This window comes from Corythoichthys intestinalis, chromosome 13, assembly GCF_030265065.1.
Source record: "Corythoichthys intestinalis isolate RoL2023-P3 chromosome 13, ASM3026506v1, whole genome shotgun sequence".
NCBI classification, from domain to species: Eukaryota; Metazoa; Chordata; class Actinopteri; order Syngnathiformes; family Syngnathidae; genus Corythoichthys; species Corythoichthys intestinalis.
This window is the reverse complement of record NC_080407.1, coordinates 5,332,136-5,354,274: the sequence shown is the minus strand read 5'-3', so window position 1 is coordinate 5,354,274 and position 22,139 is coordinate 5,332,136. Positions and strand designations below refer to the sequence as shown.

Here is a 22,139-nt window from a genome sequence, read left to right as displayed (position 1 = left end):
GACAAATGCCATGTTGTGTCATTCGGCAAATTATCTCAATTTTGAATAGATATAAAAAATCCGAGCTGGACATAAATAAAGTTAAGTGACATAATTTGCTGGAGGATATTAAATGACAACTGTCATGAGCATTCAATAATGCCCATGATAGTGTCATGTCACAATTATGACGGTCTTATAGCAGTCTTATGACACCTTGTCAAATAAAGTGTTACATATTAACTCAAATAAATCACCAAATAAGCCACACTGGTCTATAAGCCGCAGGTTCCAAAATGAGGGAAAAAAGTAGCGGCTTATAGTTTACGGTATGTACAACACGAAGAGTAGAAGCAACAGTTCCGTATGAACAAAAATAATTGTGCATTGTGCCCGTGGAAAAAGGCTGAATAATAAGAAAAAGTACCAAATAAAACATTTTCACACTTGTGTGAAGGCTAGAGCGATGCCTGCTTAACACGTTTAACTGGATAGGAGAGTTGCACTATCAGCTAAAAGTTCGTTTTGGCGAAAGGATGTAGTATAGTATTTTTACTACAGAATGTCGGAAATGCCAGTTGATAATCAACCAACTTTACAATCTTCCTTCAATAAATAAAATTTGAAACTGAAACTGTAAGGTTACTAGACACCTGAGCCTCGAGAGGAGCACAAGCGAGTGTGTGAACGAATATCAGGATGATCGTGGTCACATGACGGCGTTTGTGCGTAATCTTCTTCCGACTGGGAGGTCTGCTTTGAAGGTCCGCTCTGGCGACCCTAATGCGGACTGACAGACACCCTGACTGGCCTCTCGGGGACCTTTTTACCTTTGCAGAGGGACATAACCTAATTCTTGTCGGGTAAATGTCTAATTTTACCTTTGGCAAATGCGCTTTTTCAAGAAAGTTTACACACCCCTGTTCAATTGAACAGCAATATAATGTTGCATTTAAGTGCACTACAGCATTTTTGTCTTTTTCCAAAAGGGGAGTGCCTGCAGGTCACAATGTGTTCTGTTTGTACACAGAACCCACGTCACTAGCCGTGTGTAAAATGGCTCCCTCCCTCCTTCCGAAGCCAAGTTGCCCCTCCTGCTCATGATTCCTCTCACCCTCCACCTCCTCCCAGTTGGCGGCTGATGCAATGCTATATAAAGGGTGAGATCAGTTCTCATCCATCGCTTTGGCAGAACACTCGTCCTCTTATTGTGTGTGTTGTATCATTTTTGGGTAATTTTGCCTCAATTTGACCAGGGAAAAAAAACCTCAGTTTTACACATTAGTCTGTGTATTCTAATATTCTTACTGTATTTTAAATTGAATTTGTGTTATTTAGAAAATTGTCTGGTATTATCCAAACATTTCTTAAAAATAATTTTCAAGGATCAATCAGCACTTGGAGTATTTTTTGTCCTCTGGAATTTTTTAAAGGAATTTTACAGGCATCCAGCATTGTTTTGTCATAAGGTAAGAATGCCGGCATCTCCTTCTCTTAACACGAAGAAACGCAGAATGTAGAAGAAGCCTTCAATTTATTTGTTTTCTATAATTATTCAGAAACTGATCATGTTCTCGTATTTTGAGTTGTCATTCTCAATTAAAATCGGAATATCTCCATTCAGTTACGTCTTACTGGGTCAGCTTCAGAACATATGAATTAATGATAAGGGATGCTGCTGTGTTAGAATGATGACATGTGACAATGGACTTAAATGTATATAAGAGTGGCATGTTTAAAAAAAGTATAATTAGAGTGTGATGTTGTATCATCGTTCAAGTGGGGGGGGGGGGGGACTCGGGCCATGCCCATAAACGGACAACACGTGCCTTTGTTTCCATTGAAGCCGGTCATTAGACATAATGGGATTAAAATGATCTGGACACACAATTAATAGCGCACTTGGGTGGGATCTGTATTTTTCAGACTGACTATGATCTAAATGGAAAAGATGTCTAATTTTTTTCCTTTTACATAGAATTTGAAAAATGTAGCCACCATTTTGTAATTTGAGTACTGCTAATTTGCTGGAAAGAGTTAGACACGCCCTGTAGTGTTTTTTTTTTTTTTTTTAAATGCTTTCACATAATTTAGCGCAAAACCGACACTGCGGTTTTTCGTCACGGCGCGTCTATAGAGGGGCTGAGGTGATGTCGGGTGGACTCAAATGCCGGTCTGGTATTTTTCCACTGCCGGTGCGTCAGCCCAGACCCCCCCTTCCACAAGTCCCCCTCCCCTCGCTCTTCTTCCTTCCCCCTCCCTTCGGCGATGAGTCACATGACCCAGCAGTGAGCGGGCTCGCTCTAATATTGATTATTCTCAGGCCTGCTTGGTTGTTGATGATTGGAATCAAATGAGTCATTTCTTCCTTTGCAGCATGAAACAAACAGAGATGGCCAGTTTTTCTCGTGAAGAAGACAACAGCCATTACCAAGACGCAGAGAGTGAAAATTTCCTCCCAGAAAAAAACCCAGGCAACAAGAAGTATGAGACAGAATATGTAAGACCGGTTTGTCCTTATTAATGTTAAAAGCGATGAATCTGTCAGGGTTTTTACCCGTAATTTATGTTTTTTCTTCTTTGTTCACAGCACCAAGGCAACGCCTCCTTTGGCATGTCCGTCTTCAACCTGGGCAACGCCATCATGGGCAGTGGCATTTTGGGCCTGTCGTACGCCATGGCCAACACTGGCATTGCTCTATTTGTGTGAGTATGACCTTTGTCTATGCACACTCAAAGTGGCTTGTTTTTCATTGGTGTCGAGGTCACAGCTCAGTGTGCTTCAGACGCAGATCATTGCAAAATTGTACTATGCGCCAGATTGTTATGTTTGTATTTGGAAAAAAAAAAATCAAAGGAAACGCAGTGCTAAAATGTATTCAATACTCGAAAAAAAAGGGAGAGCCGCATGCGTCAGTTTACAAACAAAAGGAGTGGCGCTCACGTTAGCCAAGCTAATCCGGTTCAGAGAATGAATGAGAGTAAAGGCTACTATCTATCAGGGTGTGCGAGGTAGGATTACGAGAATGTGGCTGATGCAACAGGATAAAGAGTAATGCACAAGAGTAGGAACAAATAGGTTTGCAAAATCCAGGACATTTTAAAAGTAGGTACTGTTTCACAAGCGTTAACACAAACGTATTAAATTTAAGTATGGTTCTGCCTTTTAAAAACCTGAAGATTAATTTCCATTTTATGAATACAAGGGATGGGCGATACCAGTGATTTTGGATTCGATCAGATACCAAGTAATACCAAGGCCAAATATTGCGATCCCGATTCGATATCGATACCTGAAGTTCATATTTTATATATATTATATATGCACACAACCCTGTAGAGTTCTCAGCCATTCTGATGATATCTAATGTACAACTACAGCAAGCACTCAAAAACTATTAAAAGTCTCTTTGTGTCAAATATGCATTGCAATGAAAAAACTGCTGCTTTTAATAACTAGCAAAGCAGTTTCCCTACAAACTCACAAACCAATCCATTATCAATAAAATCTGATTAGTCAGTCTCACTCTTTAACCATGACCCTTAAATTCATATGCACAGAACATTTCCCTGCTACACGTTGTATTTGATCAAATTTTAATCTACCCAAGTTAAATATTTTTTATCTAATTAAAGAACGAATTAATGGTAGCATGTGACCACCCTCCAATGGTAGATCATTAAAAACAAATCCAATGAACAATAGTCACTTGCCGTTTTTGAATTTTATTCTACTAACACAATTTTCAAACAGATTTTGAAATAATTGAAACAGACCTTTAACAAAATAAAAATAAATAGCAACAAAACATAAGAAATCAAGCATTTAATTGTTTGAAACAAAACAATATGGAAAAATATATTTAACAGAAAAATAAATAAAATATCCAACAAAATAAATACTAAACATAAATTAACAAGAAATAATAATAAATGAATAAGAAATAATAATAAGGTCGAGTAAAGCATTAGGTCAGTAGGATTTCCTTGAGAATCTTGAAGTCTGCAGCAGGATAGTTTAAACATCTAAATATTTAACAAACCATTCACTTAACACTTTTATTAAAGTCCCTATACCTGATTTTTTTTTTTTTTTTTTTGTGGAATAAGATAAAATATGTATTTTGTATTTTTGAGTTAGGACAGGAAAATAATAATTCCCAATTTGTGTGAGCCTGAGGGAAAAGTAGTCCAAAAAGTGTGCACAAAAATATACCCAAAAAATAGACAAAGAAAATATAATATATTAATTCCAAATATCGATACTTTTGCTTGGGGGTCGATACCTAAAACTCAACGCGCTGGATCGAAATATCGATATTTTGGTATCGATCCGCTCATCCCTAATGAATACCCCTGAGTGTAAGAGACCTTTTCCTTGCACTAGGGGTGCACGATATCCATTTTTTGAAACTGATACCGATATCGATAACTTCCTGCTCATCAAAGCCGATACCGATATCGATAACCGATAATAAATGTATAATTTTTAAAATGTGTAACCTGAATTTTTGAACACCTGGAGGTTAAAAAAAAAAAAAAAAAATAGTGGTGGATTCAACATAGATTTGCCTTTAATCTCACCAGATTTTTTATAATGACATGAACAAAACTGTGCGTTTCACTTCTGCACTGCCCGACAGCCAGCTAATTATGAATGCACTTCCAAAAACCACAAGGCTTGGTCTTTTTTTGCTTTTATGGGAAGACACTCGTCTTAATATTGTGAAAGTACAACAGAAAAATACACATATTCAATACTCAATATACAACAAACTTCAAAATACACTTATATACACAACTGTTATATGTATAGCATTGCACACTAGCTTGAGCTACTAAAGCATTGGCTGGCTTCTATAACACAACTTATGAAGTTCTGTACATATGACCTTTCACCACAGAAGTAAATATATGTTGCACATCCATATGTTATAGTGAACATAAAATACTTACATATATTTCCGAGGCGGAAACGTAACAGAAAGCATTCACGATTGTCAATGCTACCGCTAGACACCGCAATGTGTAAGTGATTGAACCAAAATACTGTAACAAAAAATAGATGCAGTGAATTATTCTGACCAGCAGGTGGGAGCAATGCCCCGTAAATGGTCAACTGATTTCCCATACAAGTGTGGAAACTGTAAAGCCAGAACAGTACATATTATTGGTCCTATTGGAATTATCGGGATGTTATAATTCCTATTATCGACTAATAATTATCGTGCACCAGTACCTTGCACCAACTTATTTTTGAGTTTCAGCTGTCATTCTCTTATACACTAAACTTATACAAAATAGAGAAGCACAATAAACTCAAGTGCTCATAAAAAATTGGACATAGATTTTACTCAGTGCAATTTTACAATGTCATTTTTCAAGTATGAAGTACAGAAGAAATAATTCCCCACAAATTAACATATTTGGCACTAAAAACATTTGTAATTTATAAGAGAACTAGCACAAAAGTAAACATACTATCCTTTTACTTTGACAGGATCCTACTGGTGGCCGTCGCCATTTTCTCTTTATATTCCGTGCATTTGCTGCTAAAGACGGCAAACGAAGGAGGTGAGTCCACCGTTCAGATGATTCCAAACATTACATTTGAGCCAATTTTAACCAAGATATAATCTGGGTTTCAGGCGCGCTGGTGTACGAGCAACTGGGCTACAAAGCTTTTGGGATGCCCGGGAAACTAGCCGCTTCCTGCTCCATCACCATGCAGAACATCGGAGGTGAGTGGGAGGGGAAAAGGCTGTAACCTCCAGAAATAATTGGAGCATGTGCCAAACTCACGAGAACACACGGCAAATATTTGCGCAAGTTAAATATCTCATGGGATGCTCTCACGTGAAGGCTAAACTAATAAAAGTATGCTTTTTTTTGGTGGTCATTTCAGCCATGTCAAGCTACCTCTACATTGTCAAGTATGAGCTACCCATCGTCATTCAGGCTTTAACTGGAGAAAGTGGGTAAGTGTTTTTTTTCATTTCTAAATAAACACATGTTCAAAATGATGTCATATTCAGGTGAAAACACAGATTGTGAGCACTTTAAGATGAGGAGGCACACGGCTAAGTAGCGAGTAGTCCTTCAAAGAGCCCTTTTAGTCATCCGCAGCTGGTGCCGCATGGAGACCAGAGTGGGTGTACGCGAGAGTGAGCGTGGGATTGGCTCGCTCGCCCACTCACTCCGTTACCGCGACCTTGCTTCGCATCACTCACGCAGTGGTTGCCGGCCACTAAGAGTGCGGCTTTGTTAGCGTTATTTTAAGAGCAGTACTAGTATTACTGCTCGTGTGTGGGCTCCCTCTAGTGGTAGTAAAATAATTGCATAAATGCAGTTCAGTTGTATTTGACTTTCTAGTAAAATAATGTTGTCTTTAAAATATTATTTGGGTTGTTTTCCAGTGAATGGTACACGAACGGAGACTACCTTGTGTTGCTCGTGTCACTGGTCATTATTCTGCCGCTCTCGCTGCTCAGGAATTTAGGTAGGCATCATCGATTTAATAAACCAAAAGAAGGCTTTTTAGATCTTTTTTTTTTACAGATGCTGTGCTTCTTTTCATTAGGTTACCTTGGATACACCAGTGGCCTGTCTCTTCTTTGCATGGTGTTCTTCCTGATTGTGGTGAGTAGAAAAAGCAGCGTTTCCTCATTCCACAGACGCCTTTTGTTTCCAAACTGGAAAGCCATAATTAAACATTTTAATCGCATAAATTGGTTGAGTGTCTTTACAGATTACTGAAATTTTTGGACTATTAGCCTCTACTTTTTTCCTTCATTTTGAATCCCGCGGCTTATAGTCCAGTGCGGCTTATTTGTTGATCTATTTTGGTTAATTGGTAACACTTTATTTGACAGCGGCGTCATAAGCCCGTCATAATTATGCCATGACACGGTAACACTTTATAATAACTATCCGGTTACTGGTTAATAGATCATTAGTAAACTGTTGATAAATGATTTATTGTTGATTTGTGAAGTATTTGTTAACATTTTGTTAAGCATTTACAGGGTGTTCCAATATGGTTGACCCCATTCTAAATGCCCATGCCAGTTGATGGACCTCAATAAAACTATATACACTTTATGTTGAAGGTCATAAGTTTTATTGGTTAACTATAGAAAGAAAAGTATAAATATTTGTTGGTTCTATGGCAGATTTTCATAAATGTGCAACGTGAGCGCTGCCTGCAAAATGCCTTATCAAAATGCCTTTTCTTCTTTTTCTTAACCTGAAAAGGCAGAAATGCTAAACGTTACACACAAAAACTTGAAACGTTTCTACACAAACTGTGTTTCAGGTTAAGAACACCCTATAAATGCTTAACAAACTGTTAACAAATACTTCACAAATCAACAATAAATCATTTATCAACAGTTTACTAATGATATATTAACTAGTAAAACGGATAGTTATTATAAAGTGTTACCCATGACACTATCATGGCATTACTGAATGCTTATGACAGATGTTGTTAAGTGTTATCTGGCAAATTATGTCCCTAACTCCATTTATGTCCAGCAAAGTGAGATAATTTGCCGGATAACACAAAATGACATCTGTTATAAGCATTCATTAATGCTCATGACAATGTCATGTCATAATTATGATTGTCTAATGACAGTCTTATGGTTCTACTGTCAAATAAAGTGTTACCAAATACCATAAATAGCAATTAATGAAACAACTGGAACAGTAACTGAAGAAATAATTAGCACAGAAGATGAATTTTGATTATTTGCATCTCTAGTACTGCAATGCATTCTAGGAGGCATATTGGATAACAACAGTGTTGACAGCAGTGGTTGAAAGTCTCCCCCAAGGGAACAGTAATGGCCAAATGAAGCTTCTTGAAACAATGAAGCTTCATTTGCCTTCATGGTGGTTCATTTGGTCTTGCTGCTGTCAAACAAAGTGTTTCCGGTTAATATCTTTTGGTGTAAATATCCCATAATACAGTGAGAACAGCTGCAGCTTATAGTCCAGTGCGGCTTATCTATGAACAAATGTCGTTCCCGTGTTAAATTTGTTGGGTGGCGGCTTATAGTCAGGTGCGCCTTATAGTGCGAAAATTACGGTAGTCATACCTTAAATGGTGATTTGTTCCTGCAGGTGATCATTAAGAAGTTCCAGATTCCATGCCCGCTTTCTGATCATATCGACGCTGGAAATGAGACATTTAGTAAAATTTCAAATGCTACAGTATCACCACCCAATGCCACAGCTGAGGACTACAACGACGCCTGCACACCCAAATATTTTGTCTTTAACTCTCAGGTATGAGGTTTAAGACATGTCAACCTTTTTGAACGTTTCAGATTGGATTTTTAAAAACAAATTTGCAAAATGTGTTTTCTCTTTTGTCATCTCCTCCCTAGACTGTTTACGCTGTTCCTATCCTGACCTTCGCCTTTGTGTGCCACCCAGCTATCCTGCCCATGTATGAGGAGCTCAAAAAGTAAGTTTGTTGCAAAAAGTGCAGCTGCTCCCTAATCTGACCAAACAGGTCGCTTTGTTCTTCTTCTCAACATTTAAATGGTGATTTTTTTTTTTCTCCCCCTCCCTGCACACAGCCGTTCCCAGAGAAGAATGCAAGGAGTTGCCAACGTGTCCTTCCTCGCCATGTTCGTCATGTACCTCCTGGCGGCCCTCTTCGGATACCTGACCTTCAACGGTGAGTTGAACAAGAGGGCAGGCAGCTGATTAGTTAATCCAAATGGAATTTGATTTGAACGGCCAATTTGATCACATTTCTCCAATCTGTAGAATAACTAATCGGATTTGACAATTGCGTAAGACATATGGCCTGGTTTTAATGCAATGGGGACACAGAAAAAAATGGGTTTTATTGTCTGAGTGTAGTATTTTGTTTGCAAATATACTACAGTATATGCAATCTTGCTCACTGAGGAAAACCGCGATTATAAAACTCGACGCTTTAATGAAAAGTAAGTGAACACTAGTCCGATCTGAGTAGTTTTAGATGACTAATTAATTCATTCATCTTTCGTGCCGAATGACAATGTCGCTTATGAATTAAAAACAAATTACCAAACATGAAAGGCTAATGAGCGGCCGTTTAAGTAACATAAGGTGACCAAACGTCCTCTTTTCCCCGGACAAGTCCACTTTTCACGTCCTCTCGGTAGCTTCCGGTCGGGTTTTATAAATTCATGAAAATGTCTGGTTTTCATGATTTTTCACGGGACCAAATGAAGAGAATACATGGGGGGCAGCGCCTGCCTGCATTGATGTGGAGGGAGAAGGAGTAGTTCTTCTTGTTTTTTGTTGGCCCCTTGTTACCCCTTGTATCATGGGGCATTACAGCCATCTACTGGGTTGACGTTTATGCAAGAGATCAGGCAGTTACAGACTACAATATTGAGTCGTTCTAAAATGTTTAGTTGGCACTACTGTGTGTGTGTGTTGACTGGACACCAATTTCATGGGCCTGCGTTATATTATTATTTCATCATTATTAAATTTGTTTGTTTTTTTGCATTTTTATTGTTTTGTTATTACTTTTTTAGGAAGAATAAAGCCTGTTGAGTAACCTGTTGAGTAAAAAAATATCTCCATATATACTATATGGCAATATAGATAATACTGAATTTTTCTATCCAGATGGAGGAGGCACACTTTAAAAATATTAAAGTGATATACCGTATAGGCCCGAATATAAGATTATAAGACGACCCCCTCTTTTTCAAGACCCAAGTTTGAAAAAAGGCTTTTTGATCACCAAATTAATTTTTATACAGAAAATAATTACAGTACATCTGAAACAAATGATTATAACAACATATTTGAGAGAAAAAGCATGTTATTTTGCCTCATTCAAATCTTAATATCTGAATATTTAAAAATGTAAACTAAGTGCAATCACATTCGTAAATGAATGGCTTCTGGTTTTTGAAATGTAAATAAACCAATCTATTGTGATAAAACAAAAAAATTGCAATAACTACCACCAAAGTGAAGTCTAACTGTAACTGTAGTCTTGAAACAAATCTGAATAAGGAAAAACATTGCAATAAAATAATGTTAACTGGTTAAACTTGAGAGTAGCTGAGATCTGTCATGACAGAACATCGCTTCAATGATATCTGGCGCCATCTAGCGTCGTGAATGGGTATAATGTCGAGACCGCGAATATAAGACGACCCCCACTTTTTCAGTCTTATTTCAATGCAAAAAACACCATCTTATATTCGGGCCAATACAGTAGGCCTCTTTGAGTGAACTTGAAGTCAAATTCAAGTATCTCGAGGCAGGGCCGAGTGTCCTCTTTTTTGGAACTCAAAATATGGTCACCCTAAGTAACACAACTTCGACAACTCATAAACACACAACTTTGACAGCACACAAAGACAAAAATAATGTTTTTTGTGTCACAATTAGTTTTTAAAGTACAAACAAGTGGTATGAGCGACTTACCAAAAAGGAAAACAGCTGCGCACCTGAGCGCTAGGAAAGAAAAAAACTCTTGTGGTGCATTCTGGGACGTGTAGATCGAGCTGCAGACGCGTCATTGCCGAAATAATCTGGTTGGTATAGCAAAAACGGATTATATTAATAAGTATAAGGGGTAAATATAAGCAGAAGGCATATAAAAATGGTTATTTTATCATTCGAATGGCAACCGACATGTTTGAAATTCATAATTCATCTCAAACCAGATTAAATTTAAAGGGAGTTGCCCGTTCAACCAAAAATTCCTTAGGCTGTGTTATGCAACACTGTGAAAAAGGCCACCTGATGCCAACATACCACAGCATTATTTGTGTTCCCGTTCAACCCGGAGAAGATAGTACGTGTGCACTCAAGCTAGTTATACAAGATAGCCACAAGTGCATGGAATTAGAAGCGGAGCTGTTGCTGCATGTACTACAACACTATCTCCACACTTTTACAAATCCCTATCCAAGAAATCTCCCTCTTAGGACTAATATACAGTGGAGCAAATAAGTATTTAGTCAACCACCAATTGTGCAAGTTCTCCCACTTGAAAATATTAGAGAGGCCTGTAATTGTCAACATGGGTAAACCTCAACCATGAGAGACAGAATGTGAAAAAACAAAATCACATTGTTTGATCATTGTCATGCTGAAAGACCCAGCCACGTCTCATCTTCAATGCCCTTGCTGATGGAAGGAGATTTTCACTCATAAAACCCCAAAGCATGATGTTTCCACCGCCGTGCTACACAGTGTGTATGGTGTTCTTCGGATGCAATTCAGTATTATTTCTCCTCAAAACACGAGAATCTGTGTTTCTACCAAAAAGTTGTATTTTATTTTCATCTCACCGTAACACATTCTCCCAGTCCTCTTCTGGATCATCCAATTGCTCTCTAGCGAACCGCAGACGTGTACTGGCTTCAGCAGGGGGACACGTCTGGCAGTGCAGGATTTGAGTCCCTGGCGGTGCATTATGTTACTGATAGTAGCCTTTGTTACTGTGGTCCCTGCTCTCTGTAGGTCATTCACTAGGTCCCCCCGTGTGGTTCTGGGATTTTTGCTCACCGTTCTTGTTATCATTTTGACGCCACGGGGTGAGATCTTGCATGGGGCACCAGATCGAGGGAGATTATCAGTGGTCTTGTATGTCTTCTATTTTCTAATAATTGCTCCCACAGTTCATTTTTTTCCACCAAGCGTTTAACTATTGCAGATTAAGTCTTCCCAGCCTGGTGCAGGTCTACAATTTTGTCTCTGGTGTCCTTCGACAGCTCTTTGGTCTTGGCCATAGTGGAGTTTGGCGTGTGACTGACTGAGGTTGTGGACAGGTGTCTTTTATACCGATAATGAGTTAAAACAGGTGCCATTAATAAGGTAACGAGTAAAGCCTCGTTAGACCTCGTTACAAGAAGTTAGACCTCTTTGACAGCCAGAAATCTAGCTTGTTTCTAGGCGACTAAATACATATTTTCGACTTTAATTTGGAAATAAATTCTTTAAAAATCAACCAAAGTGACTTTCTGTTTTTTTTCCCCCACCTTCTGTCTCTCATGGTTGAGGTTTACCCATGTTGACAATTACAGGCCTCTCTAATCTTTTCAAGTAGAACTTGTACAATTGGTGATTGACTAAATACTTATTTGCCCCACTGTATATGCATACTGAAAGACTCTCAAGAAGACGATTAATCAATTAACTTTTAACTTGCAGTGCATGTGGAGCCCGAGCTACTGCACACCTACTCCAAAGTCTACAAGGCCGACATAATCCTGCTGATTGTCCGCTTGGCTGTGCTCACGGCAGTCACCCTGACTGTGCCTGTAGTGCTTTTCCCTGTAAGTGTCATCAAGAGTAACAACAACACTCTTTAAAGCAGTTTTTAGATTCCGATTAACACACCTCATTTTTCAGATCCGCACTTCAATCAATCAGTTCCTGTGCGCCTCAAAATTCAGCTGGATTCGCCACACCATCATCACGGTGGCACTGCTGGCCGGCACCAACATCCTGGTCATCTTCGTACCAACCATTAGAGACATTTTTGGCTTTATTGGTGAGTTGTTTTTATTTAGACATTGTGTTTGGTACAAATTAGGGCTGTCAAAATTATCGCGTTAACGGTCGGTAATTAATTTTTTTAATTAATCACGTTAAAATTAGGGCTGTCAAACGATTAAAATTTTTAATCGAGTTAATTACAGCTTAAAAATTAATTACTCGTAATTAATCGCAATTAATCGCACTTCAAATCATCTCTAAAATATGCCATATTTTTCTGTAAATTATTGTTGGAATGGAAAGATAAGACACACGACAGATATATACATACAACATACTGTACATAAGTAGTGTATTTGTTTATTGTAACAATAAATCCACAAATGGCATTATTGACATTCTTTCTGTTAAAGTGATCCACGGATAGAAAGACTTGTAGTTCTTAAACGATGAATGTTATAGTTACAAGTTACAGTAATTTTATATTAAAACCCCTCTTCATGTTTTCGTTTTAATAAAATTTGTAAAATGTTCAATCAAAAGTAGAGTTAATATAATTATAAGAAGAATAAAAATAATAATAAAAATAGAGTGAAAAGTTTTACGTGTATTTTGCATAGCTATTTTGATATGGAATGCCAGTTAATTTAGCATTGTTGTTTAACTGTGTGTCAGAATAGGGCCTCATTACTATAGACTGAAGTGCTTTTCTTTTTGTGAACTTTTTTTTTTTTTTTTTTTTTTTGAGGGTTAGGAATATTATTTTTCGGAGTTTCGGAGTCGGCGACCTCTGCTGGCGCTTGGGTGCGACTGATTTTATAGGCTTCAGCACCCATGAGCATTGTGTTAGTAATTATTGACATCAACAATGGCGGGCTACTAGTTTATTTTTTGATTGAAAATTTTACAAATTTGATTCAAACGAAAACATGAAGAGGGGTTTTAATATAACATTTCTATAACTTGTACTAACATTTATCTTTTAAGAACTACAAGTCTTTCTATCCATGGATCGCTTTAAGAGAATGTTAAGAATGTTAATGCCATATTGTTGATTTATTGTTATAATAAACAAATACAGTATTTATGTACCGTATGTTGAATGTATATATCCATCTTGTGTCTTATCTTTCCATTCCAACAATAATTTACAGAAAAATATGGCATATTTTATAGATGGTTTGAATTGCGATTAATTACGATTAATTAATTTTTAAGCTGTAATTAACTCGATTAAAATTTTTAATCGTTTGACAGCCCTAGTACAAATATATGATCGTCCTGGCAGTTTTAGAACTAAAATTTTTCACTCGTCGAGTCCTGAATCTCAGTTTTCTTGTTCACGCAGGTGCATCTGCCGCCGCCATGCTCATCTTCATCCTTCCTTCAGCTTTCTACATCAAATTAGTGAAGAAGGAGTCAATGAAATCCGTGCAAAAGATCGGGGTAGGTTTGCACGACTCCCTTTTTTTTTTTTTTTTAAACTTAAGCAAAAGCAAACAAACTCAACTGGATTTTCTGTCTCTTCAGGCTACTCTCTTCCTACTGTGCGGCTTCGTGGTCATGATCGGCAGCATGAGCCTCATCATCCTCGACTGGGTCCACAATGCCACCGAGGGACATTCCGACGGACACTAAGGGTCTGTGAATTGAGGTCACCGAATTTATGAAGATCAAAAATGACAAAACGAAGACTTTACGCTTGGATTGACTGAGAAACAGACAAAGCCGTTCCAAGAGAATGTACACCTGAACTTGTACAGTTTGCCGTTTTCACACCCAAAGAACGTATTGTTCCCATACTTTTTTTATATTGGGGTTTGAATTTTATCTTTTGTCTTTAATGTTTTTTTTGTAATTATATGGTGTAAAATTGGACGTGCCTCAAAGTTGGAAACGTTTCAAAACAACCGTTAGCAGCTGACACTCAGGTACGGTTTTGTTTTTGCGTGAGTGCGGCTGGCGAAACGGTGCAAACAACCTCAACCGAACATTCGCAGAAGCAACAGACTTTTGCTTGGACGTTTTTGTTTTTGCCAATGATCTGCCAGTTAAGCGTGTTTGCATACTGTACTGGAAAGCACTTATCGTTCAGCACACTGGTGGAAAACCCAGACCAGGGCCTACGACACCGGGAAAATGGCAAAAGACAACAAACCTGCCTTTTTATAGCCAACACTGGGAGCTGCAGAGAAAGTCACTGGACTTTATCAAAAATAACTGGACCTGCTGATGTTGAAGTAGTGTGCACATGTCTGAGGAGAGGAGGCCAAAGATGGTTTTTCTTTCTGGGAGACAACTTTGAATTTGACCGCATGGAGTGGTCGTAAAAACGCCTGTCAAACTTGCAAAATGTATAATCCAGAAAAGAGTCACACTGACAAGCAAACGCACCAAAAAAAAAAAAGTCTTGTGCACGTACTTACGCACACGTTGTGCTTCCAACACTAACACAACACCAAACTCTTGTTGACCAACATCTATTTATGGAAGAGCGTGACATCAAAATAACATCCTATTTTATTATATTTATATGATACTGTATGTATATATATATATATAATATATATATATATATATATATATATATATATATACATATATATATATGTATTGCATTCAACTGTATATATGCGTTGTTTTTTTTTGTGGTTGTATTTTTTTTTGTTTTGTTTTGTTTTATTTTGGAGCTAAAAAACAAACCCACACTGGGGAAATCGTAATAGATTTGCTCAGCAAAGTCAAAGCTTCAACTGACTGAAATGTATTTCTGTTGAGTTTATTTGTGTGAGTTCTGTTACATGTCAAGTCCACTGGAAGTGGAAAAGCCGTCTTGAGCCCCTTCCTGACCTCTACGTCTCACAACCATCCGGTGAGGCTCAGGGGCAAAGAGGTTTTTGCCGACCAGTGTTACATACTTGTTTCAATGAAACACAATGTATATCCTGTAATTACTGTCCAATTAAATTCAAAGACCCTATATAAAAATGTCTGTTGTTTTTTTCCCGGGGGATTTGAACTGTGAGTATTGGCAGTGAACTATATGTTAGAGCTGAAACGAATACTCGAGTAACTCGAGTTTAAAAACTGATGCGAGTAATTCTATTCACCTCGAGGAATCGTTAAATTTTGCCAGCTCTAAGCATCACGTTTTGCCCGAACTACTTTTAATGCGGGACAACGCGCTGACGTCACGTGCGCAGAGGAAGAAGCAAATAAAAAAAAAAAAAACTTAACTGCAGCCGACAGCCACTACAAACTACGCCGACGTTGCTAAAAGCTACGCCCACATGATGCTAGTTTGGTAGCAGGTAGTGTCCGATGCGTCTCATAGATATCGCATGCATTTAGGACTAGATGCGAAATGACAGACTCGGCCGCGTCTGGGCAGCGTTAGTAAACAGCCGCCATCTTTAAGCAGTAGACTTCTCATCGTTAAGAAATACAACATTACCGTAGGGTGACCAAACGTCCTCTTTTGCCCAGACAAGTCCTACTTTCACGTATTATCCTCGTGGTCCGGGCGGGTTTTATAAATTCATAAAAATGTCCGGTTTTTATGATTTTTCACGGGACCAATTTGAAGACAATCCCTATGGCTGTCGGGTGGCAGCGCCTGGCGCCTGCCTGCGATGACATGACTCCTAGTAGTAGGGAGGGAAGTACCCTAATTTACGCACTATAAGGCGCACCTGACTATAAGCCGCCACCCACCAAATTTGGCACGAAAACAGCATTTGTTCATAGATAAGCCGCACTGGACTATAAGCCGCAGCTGTCCTGTAGTATGTATGTATGTATGTATCTCATTAAGTATGTATTATGGGATATTTACACGAAAAAATATTAACCAGTAGTAATACTTTATTTGACAGTGGCATCATACCAATTACTTTGAAACAATTGGCTGCAAAGCTTCATGGCTTCAAGAAGCTTAATTTGGCCATCAATGTCAAACAGTCAACCTCTACTGCCACCTGCTGTCAACACTGTTGTTGTCCAATATTCCTCTTAGCATGCATTGCAGCGCTACAGATGTAAATAACAAAATTCATGTCCTGTGCTAATAGTTTCTTCAGTTACTGTTCCAGTTGTTTCATTAATTGCTAGTAATAGTATTTGGTAACACTTTAATTCACAGTGGCGCCATATGACTGTCATTAGATAATCATAATTATGACATGACACTGTCATGAGCATTTATGAATGCTTATAACAGATGTCATTTTGTGTTATCCAGCAAATTATCTCACTTTTGAATGGATGTAAAAGATCCGAGCTGGACATAAATGGAGTTAGTGACATAACTTCCCGGATGTCACTTCACGACATAAGCATTCAGTAATACCCATGATATGTCATAAGTATCGATGACAGTCTTATGAAAATGTTATGATGCCGCTCTGTAATAAATTGTTACCTATTAACCCAAAAAAATCATCAAATAAGCCGCACTTGGACTATAAACCGCAGAATTCAAAATGAAGGAAAAAAGTAGCGCCTTATAGTCCGAAAATTACGGTAGTTCCTCTTGTTTTTCTTGGCAGTTTACCCCTATCATGAGGCATTACTGCCATCTACTGGGTTGACGATTTGGCCACAAAGCTGAAGTTTTTTACGATAAATACGTATATAATGGCAACTGTTGACTTCTGTCGGAGCTTTGACGGTAAAATCCCGTTTGGTGTCGCATCGTTGCGCTGCCGATGATTGTAAACTTTTATAGCAAAGTTTGATTTTTGCCTCACCTAGCTATCAGTAAGCTAAAGCGTGCTAGGCATTATGGGAAGCATAGTTTTGAACTGCTACGCTTGGAAACATGCTGGTTGAATAGTTTGTCAGTTTATTTCGGTTTTTCTTTGTGTGCAATCTAGAACATTGAATGAGAATATCAATTGAATGGGAATAACAATTTGTCAAGGACAATTGTCGTGATAGTAATTTATAAAAATGTTTAGTTGGCACATAGCCTTCTGTGTGTATGTGTATTGACTAGACTACATTTCTATGGGTCTGCATTATATATTATACATATGTACAGTATATACAGTATATATATATACATATATATATATATATATATCTTTTTTAAGTCTTTTTTTTTTTTTTTGTTCAGACTGCATTTTTCCATCCAGAGTGAGGGGGCACACTTTAAATATATTAAAGTTATATAGGCATCTTTGAGTGAACTTCGAGTAAAATTCAAGTATCTTGAGGCCGGGCTGAGTGTCCTCTTTTTTGGAAATCAAAATATGGTCACCCTACGTTACTGTCACTTGGTCACGTAACGTTAGCTCTTCGGAGGGCTAGGTTTCTATTGATTATGACCACTATCGATGCGTGGCTAACGTGTCTTACATACAGGTTTGATATAATCTGTAAAAACACAGCGCTGTAGAGTGATGAGAGTGTAAAATTAAAACATAATAAAGCTAACTGTCAGTTTTGACTCATAGTCATTGCTGAATAAAACACCAAGTAGCACTGGTCCCTAATGTGCTCCAATACAGCAGGTATCATACATTTATTTTGAACACTGCAAAAACTCAAAATCCTATCAGTACTTACAGTTTAGACTAACTTAAAACTTAACTAGAACTTAATAATAGCTTGACACAAATGGAAATTATATTGAAACACGTGGGAAAAACACATAGCTTTCAAGTGATGTGTGTTATCAGGCGTAATTACATTTTTAGGTAAGAAATATATATTTTTTAATAAGATCTAGAAGTTTTTTGAGTGAAAGCAGTGAATTTTTTTCTAGTCACATTTGAGATGCAATTGTTGGCTGTTTTCAACAATGTACATCGAAAATAATGACATTGATTGACTGAAAATGGTTCAATATTGGATTAAATGTCTTTTTTTCCTCATGTATATTTATAATTGCTCTTTTTTAAAAAAATCCGATTACTCGTTTAATCGATAGAATTTTCAATCGATTACTCGAATACTAAAATATTCGATAGCTGCAGCCCTACTAATATTAAACTAATCATCCAGATAAAAATCAGCATTAGTCCTAATAAATCCTAGACGCTCAAGAGCAAGTGACGGTAATGGAAAGTCGTCGCTAAATAAGCTTTTTGTACAATGCTGCCCCTTGGTGGCCAACATGTATATATCGCCATAATGTCAGATGAGTTGCAACGACAGTACAATAAATGCTTTTCCTAGGTGTCAAAAGGTACAATTATTCTGTCTAACAACCTCTTGCCGTTTAAACAAAACATTTCAAGTGAAATTGGAGATTGTAATGGCTTTTGAAAATTCTAAATGGATTCATATCAATTTTCGAACAGAAAATCACAAGTAATCATTTTTTTTCAATGTGCGGGTAAGGCTCTGAATCTCCGGCCTCTCGTATCTTTACTCTAGTTGTTTTGATTAAAAAACATCACACAATGTTCATGGATACGTCATTCAAAAAAAGTTTGGGGGAAGTGACTATTTTTGGTAATTAAATATTATATATTGTAGCGTCTATAAGAACAACGCCAACTTGGTGATGATAATGGACACTCAGCAGGAAAATAGTACATTATTTTCAATTATTTGCACCCACCTGGACGAAACGAACTGTGTGTGGGGAAAAAAGTTGTCCGAGTTTAAGATCGCTCGCCACGCTAAATGCTAATGCTAACGAGAACGCGAATGCCATCCTAGCGTTGCGAGCCACCTAGCCAATCATCATCGCGTTTGCTACGGCGTCACCACCCCCTTCCCGGTCTGCTTTTGGAAGCTGTGACAAATTCAGACAACTCACGTTTCATTCAAGCAAAATTGCAGTAACGCCGTGATTAACAATACTGACAGTGACCGTATATAAACGAGCGTATTTAGTGATCGTGTAGAAAATTTAGGCACATACAAATACTGAATAACATACAGAAAATTGACATCCTGCCTCCTCTCCTCTTTCGTCATCAACCTAATCTTCCTGGCATAAGCGGAATTTAAGGGGGATGGCCGAAAAGTGTCATTGCATGAAATTGACTTTCCTATAGACCCTACCCACCGACGTCACAAAACCACGTGCTCGCTGTATGGTTCCGCCCACTTGTCCGTCATTTTGTCTCTGTATTAGCATTGGTTTCAATTGATCGAGGAATTTAAAATGCATTTCATGGAAGACCCGGTGCTTTCTGATGCCGTAAACTCACTGGATGTGTTGCATAAAAGGCGTTATGTGGAAAAGCTTCGTTCTATACAGTCGCCAGATCCATATTTGATGCCCAAATCGATGTTTTTCGACCCACTGTCTTCGCCCTGTCTGCCTGACATCTGCTACGCTGGTATTTACAATTATCTTGTCCACACAAAATCAGCCTATTCTCACGAAAATTTGAAAAACTTCAAGTGCTTGGAGGCTTATAAATACTTCGTTGCTGGTTGGGTGAAACAAGTCCTCGTCCACGAAAATTCGGCAGGAATCTATCTTGTGCTTGGAAAGGTGAGTTACGAAATTTTCAATTCAAAATCTTTAACATCCACTGTCAAGTCTAATGTATTTCATGTTGTTTGTCAATGGAGTTAAGGCTTTTAATGTTTATATGGTTTAGCGATAGCACTCTCACTACATACATACGTGTATGTTGTTGGCGATTAGCCTAGCAATGATCTTAATTGTGGTTATTTGTCAGCCCAAAACCCTCAAAGTATATCTTAAATGCATCTTACCGGATATAAAATGACTACTACATAGTCTGTGGTGATTTTTTGGTGCCCAGTTTTCACGTCGAATTGCAGCCGTCCATTTCGCTCTCCTCTTTGGATCCCTCGGAATACGGTAAAACCTCAAGTCTTTCCTTCCATCTTCTCTGTTAGTGCAACCAACAGCCACACACGCCTTCACCATTTTGATTATTAATGTTAAGGAGCAGAAAAACACGCCGTAAATAGGAGGAATGTACGTAGCCGTAACAGGTTAGCACTATGTTTTGACGGACAATTGGGCGGTACCATTCAGGAGAGCGGAGTTGTGACGTCACGTGGGTAGGGTCTATATATAAAAAAGTTGTAAAGCAATAAAACTACAATAAAAATGACTGAAATGAACAAAAAAAAATTTTTTTATAATGGGTCAAAATTATTTTATAGAGCAGTGATGTTTTGGGGCTGTCGTTGTGCAACAAGGACTTTCAACTGCCTCCACAGATTTTCTATAGGGTTGAGATCTGGAGACTGGCTAGGCCACTCCAGGACCTTGAAATGCTTCTTACGAAGCCACTCCTTTGTTACCCTGGCTGTTTGTTTGTGATCGTTGTCATGCTGGAAGACTCAGCCACGTCTCATCTTCAATGCTCTTGCTGATGGAAGGAGATTTTCACTCAAAATCTCTCATTACATGGCCCCATTCATTCTTTCCTTTACGCCAGGGGTGTCCAAACTTTTTGCAAAGGGGGCCAGATTTGGTGTTGTAAAAATGTGGGGGGGCCTACCTTGGCTGACGTCCTTTACCTAGACCAATATATTTAAGCAAATTTTAGCAAGCCATTCTGTGTGTCACATTTCCTTTATAATATTTTAAATTAATAATTTCAACAATCTTGCAACTAGCCTTTGTGGCGTTCTCTTTCGACTCTGCTGTGAAATTAAACTAGCTTCAAGTTGCTTCAATTTCTCGCTGTGTATCTTGTCGTACATGTCAGCGTGTCGTTTGGTAATATCGCCTCACATTGAACTCTCTAAAAACAGCGACTGTCTCTTTGCAAATGAGGCAGACACAAATGTTGCGTATTTTAGTGAAAAAAATAGTCCAATTTCCACCTATCCTTGAAGCGTTGGCCGTCGCAGTCAACTTTCTTTTTTTTTTTTTTGTTGATTGTCGCCATTTTAGAAAATTGGAAGTCAAGGGTCACACGAGGTAATGTTGCTTAGAGTACTGCTGCCTTTTAGTGGGTAAATGAGGAGCAGCATTTAGTGTGTAAGCTATTTCATTTTCTGGTAGCAGTACTGCTGACCAATTTATTAAGTCTGTGTGCGGGCCAGACGTTATTGATCTTATGACAGAGGCTGGGGGCCGGATGAAATTTGACCACGGGCCACATTTGGCCCCCGGGCCGCACTTTGGACATGTCTGCTTTATGTAGATCAGTCGTCCTGGTCCCTATGCAGAAAAACAGCCCCAAAGCATGATGTTTCCATACCCATGCTTCACAGTGGGTATGGTGCAATTCAGTATTCATTTTCCTCCAAACAAGAGAACCTGTGTTTCTACCGAAAAGTTCTATTTTGTTTTCATCTGACCATAACACATTCTCCCAGTCCTCTTCTGGATCATCCAAATGCTCTCTAGCGAACCGCAGACAGGCCTGGACGTGTACTTTCTTCAGCAGGGGGACACGTCTGGCAGTGCAGCATTTGAGTCCCTGGCGGCGCATTGTGTTACTGATAGTAGCCTTGGTTACTGTGGTCCCAGCTCTCCGTAGGTCATTCACTAGGTCCCCCCCGTGTGGTTCTAGGATTTTTGCTCACCGTTCTTGTTATCATTTTGACGCCACGGGGTGGAGAGGGAGTTGAAAGCCCGACAGCCCCCAAACATCACTGGTCTAGAGGAGATCTGCATGGAGGAATGGGCCAAAATACCAGCAACGGTGTGTGAAAAGCTTGTGAAGAGTTACAGAAAACGTTTGGGCTCCGTTATTGCCAACAAAGGGTACATAGCAAAGTATTGAGATGAA

General features: G+C 38.5%; 1 protein-coding gene across 1 annotated transcript; it reads left to right on the top strand.

Moving 5' to 3' along the window:
* The first annotated feature begins 1,144 nt into the window (after positions 1-1,144).
* On the top strand, positions 1,145-15,066 carry slc38a2 (solute carrier family 38 member 2). The gene is made up of 15 exons (XM_057855611.1): positions 1,145-1,448; positions 2,356-2,479; positions 2,570-2,685; positions 5,480-5,553; positions 5,628-5,720; positions 5,885-5,957; positions 6,396-6,478; positions 6,560-6,618; positions 8,107-8,271; positions 8,373-8,452; positions 8,568-8,668; positions 12,166-12,290; positions 12,367-12,508; positions 13,802-13,899; positions 13,984-15,066. Exons 2-15 carry the CDS (start codon positions 2,357-2,359, stop codon positions 14,089-14,091), a joined length of 1,440 nt encoding a protein of 479 aa, XP_057711594.1. The 5' UTR covers positions 1,145-1,448; position 2,356; the 3' UTR covers positions 14,092-15,066.
* Positions 15,067-22,139: the final 7,073 nt, after the last annotated feature.

Bases quoted from the DNA above. Each gene is read 5' to 3' on its own strand.
- slc38a2 (XM_057855611.1), top strand. From the start codon at position 2,357: ATGAAACAAACAGAGATGGCCAGTTTTTCTCGTGAAGAAGACAACAGC. The intron at 2,480-2,569 runs GTAAGACCGGTT...CTTTGTTCACAG, and splicing joins AGAAGTATGAGACAGAATAT to CACCAAGGCAACGCCTCCTT. The intron at 12,291-12,366 runs GTAAGTGTCATC...CTCATTTTTCAG, and splicing joins TGCCTGTAGTGCTTTTCCCT to ATCCGCACTTCAATCAATCA.